Consider the following 3330-nt stretch of genomic DNA (forward strand, 5'->3'; position numbering starts at 1 on the left):
GACATTAACGCTTGTCCGGGACAAGTGGATTTTGTGAAGGGGCAAGTGAAAGAGAATTTTGCTTGCCCGACCGGACAAGTAACCTGATTAAAACATCAATAACAAACAATAACAAGGGCAGCACCGAAACTTTGATGAGAATGATTCTGATTTTATTACTTTCAGAGTAAACGGTGACTGATAACGTATAATGTTTTGACAGTATCAAGGTTGCGTCAGTTGAGGCTCGTGCAGCCTAATGTTATCTGACTCACGGAAAAATCTAAACTAATAGGCGCAACAGTACACACAAAGAAAAAAACATAAACAAACATACTGTGGTAGAAAAAAAAAGATAAATATTCTATATAACATATATGATATAGGTAAGCAACATCACACGACCAAGCACCAGCACGATTGCAAATGTGACATTGATTTTATACAACAGTGGTTCAATAAACAAGTAGCAAAGCCACAGCAGAACAGCCGCGCATCTCCGAGCAACACACAGCGGTGTTTCGTTACTGAATGATTCAGCATTTTTGAACGAATCGGGTGAGTCAATGATTCAGTGAGCCATTCATAAAGAAAGCCACTTGCTTTATTTATTGAATGAATTAGCCGTTTGAACTAATTGGTTGAATCAGTGACTCACTCATTAAGACAGTGACTTGCCGCCTCCTACTGGTGGTTTGGTTTCATATTTAAAAGTATCATTGCATTTTTCCAACATTTCATATTTGTATGTTAAAAAAAGTTAAACATTAATCTTACAACATTATTTATGCATTTGCAATTTTACTGTGTAAATGCATTTATGGAACCTCTTATCTTCATTAAACAGTCTGAGTAAATACATCTAAATAGAATGTTCGATGCAGCTTCAGTTGGAGTTTGTTGATACTGATTTCATTTGAATGGTAACAACCATACAGAGTCTAATTATTCTAACTGAATGTATTGATAAAATTTAAGAATTTGACGTAAATGATGACACACATTTAGTAAGGTTAGGAAAATATTGCCCTTTATAAAGTTAAAAAGTGTCCTAGAAATCAGTTTAAGGCAAATATCACAAATATGCTGATTAAAGGTAGGGTATGTAATTTTTCAAAAACACTGATTCAGCATTTTTGAACGAATCGGGTGAGTCAATGATTCAGTGAGCCATTCATAAAGAAAGCCACTTGCTTTATTTATTGAATGAATTAGCCGTTTGAACTAATTGGTTGAATCAGTGACTCACTCATTAAGACAGTGACTTGCCGCCTCCTACTGGTGGTTTGGTTTCATATTTAAAAGTATCATTGCATTTTCCAACATTTCATATTTATATGTTAAAAATAGTAAAACATTCATCTTACAAAACTCATCTTAACATTATTTATGCATTTGCAATTTTACTGTGTAAATGCATTTATGGAACCTCTTATCTTCATTAAACAGTCTGAGTAAATACATCTAAATAGAATGTTCGATGCAGCTTCAGTTGGAGTTTGTTGATACTGATTTCATTTGAATGGTAACAACCATACAGAGTCTAATTATTCTAACTGAATGTATTGATAAAATTTAAGAATTTGACGTAAGTGATGACACGTACATTTAGTAAGGTTAGAAAAATATTGCGCTTCATAAAATAAAAAAGTGTCCTAGAAATCAATTTAAGGCAAATATCACAAATAGAGGGAAATGAGTTGTTTAAATGAGACTATTGCTTCAGAATGGATTACATTTACGCCCAAAAAAAAAGGGAAAAAAAGGCTTTTTTTGCCCTGGACAAGTAACATTTTTACTCGGACAAGTGAATGACTGATTTACTTGTCCGAAGGACAAGCACATGTCAAGGCTTAATGTCGAGCCCTGTATCAGATAAAGTTGTAAACACAATAAATTTTCCTAGTATTGCAAATATGAATCCATCTGTAGATTTAATGGAAAAAAAGTCATTCTCTCAGTGTTGGTTACGTTGGTCACAATATCCATCCAATCAATATACGTAATAGATACTTCAACTATGCTGCCTTTATATGATTCACATCAGTTTTGATGTCATTATGATGTTATTCTTCATCAGTAGGTAATGGTTTTAGTAACTCCTTTTTTAACCCATAGGTCGAATGAGTCTGAGGGGTGATTCTACATCAGATGGGAACCACGGTCGCATGAACGGTCATGTTGAGCTCAAGAGAAGCCGTCGCGTCAGGAAGTCCCAGTTCGAACACCTCAATCAGAGTTTACTTTTCGACCAACTTGTCAACAGGTAAATGCTGATTGTTGTATACATAGCTAATTCATGCCTGAAGTATTGTAGTTGTCTTGAAATAAAAGATTTCTGTAAATTTTCAAACTCAAAACATTCTAGAAAGACAATTTAATGCTACTAATGTTCAAAAACAGCTTGTTCAGAAACGTTCCTGCTTTCTTAATGCTGACAGACATTTAATACATGAACACATGATTAGCTGTCTTTATACGTCTAGACTAGGGATGCGCTGATCCGATATTCATATCGGGTATCGGCTCCGATAGTGCCATTTTTCTCGGATCGGGTATTGGTCAGAGAGGGCCGATCCAAATCCGAGATTTTTTTTATTTTTTATTTTTCCCGATTGTGCAAATTATTCTGTGTTACTTCTGAAGCCATACGATAGCTTAATGTGAGCTACATATGAATATTTAAGTCCTTACATTAAAGTTCACACAAACTCTTTTCTCCGCTGTGGCTGTCAGTCATTCGTTCAGCCTTTAAACCCTGGTCGCGTTCGGTTACAGCAGTCAGCTCGGTAAAGCTCTCTCCAAGATCATTCTGTGTTCCCATTATACTTGATTTGTAAATACATGTCTATGATTTTGCAAAAAGGACTTTATCTTCTTGCCGGAGTTTAATGTTGTTTTGTTACTTGCCACCGGGTGTCTGTGAGAACAAAACACGGCGTAGAAAAGACTATAAATTGTTTTTAACGTGCACAGTAACTGAAATTTAAAACTGTTAAAAGAAAGGCGCAATAACTGTTGCACAGATATAATACACTACGCATCAATTTCTCTTCCCTTTGTGCTTTGCAGTTTTTAACAAGAAGCGCTTACAATGTGCGCATCCGGTGTCCAGAATGATGCGCTTGAAGCAACATGGCGTCACAGCCTGACGCCGTGTTGCTTCAAGCGCATCATTCTGCACACCGGATGCGCACATTGTAAGCGCTTCGTGCTCATAGACCGTATAAAAACAGTTCGTGCTGCACTGTATTTGTTTTGTCCTATCGTATCTATCATATGTTGTTGCCTTATTAAAAAATATGCTATACATTTAAAAGAAATGTATTTTAATTTTATAGTATATACTTA

The 3330-nt window shown here is 35.6% G+C and overlaps 1 protein-coding gene across 1 annotated transcript in view; it reads left to right on the top strand.

Annotated features, from left to right (window-relative positions):
• The window catches only part of LOC107742719 (ATPase family AAA domain-containing protein 2B-like), a 128776-nt gene that overhangs the window by 9702 nt on the left and 115744 nt on the right, over positions 1 to 3330 (top strand). Inside the window, exon 5 of the mRNA XM_016555757.1 lies at positions 2098 to 2245. Within this exon, the coding sequence (XP_016411243.1) occupies positions 2098 to 2245 (148 nt within the window). The remainder of the gene's footprint in view (positions 1 to 2097; positions 2246 to 3330) is intronic.

Source organism: Sinocyclocheilus rhinocerous, unplaced genomic scaffold, assembly GCF_001515625.1.
Source record: "Sinocyclocheilus rhinocerous isolate Xijiao unplaced genomic scaffold, SAMN03320098_v1.1 scaffold1038, whole genome shotgun sequence".
Taxonomy (NCBI): Eukaryota; Metazoa; Chordata; class Actinopteri; order Cypriniformes; family Cyprinidae; genus Sinocyclocheilus; species Sinocyclocheilus rhinocerous.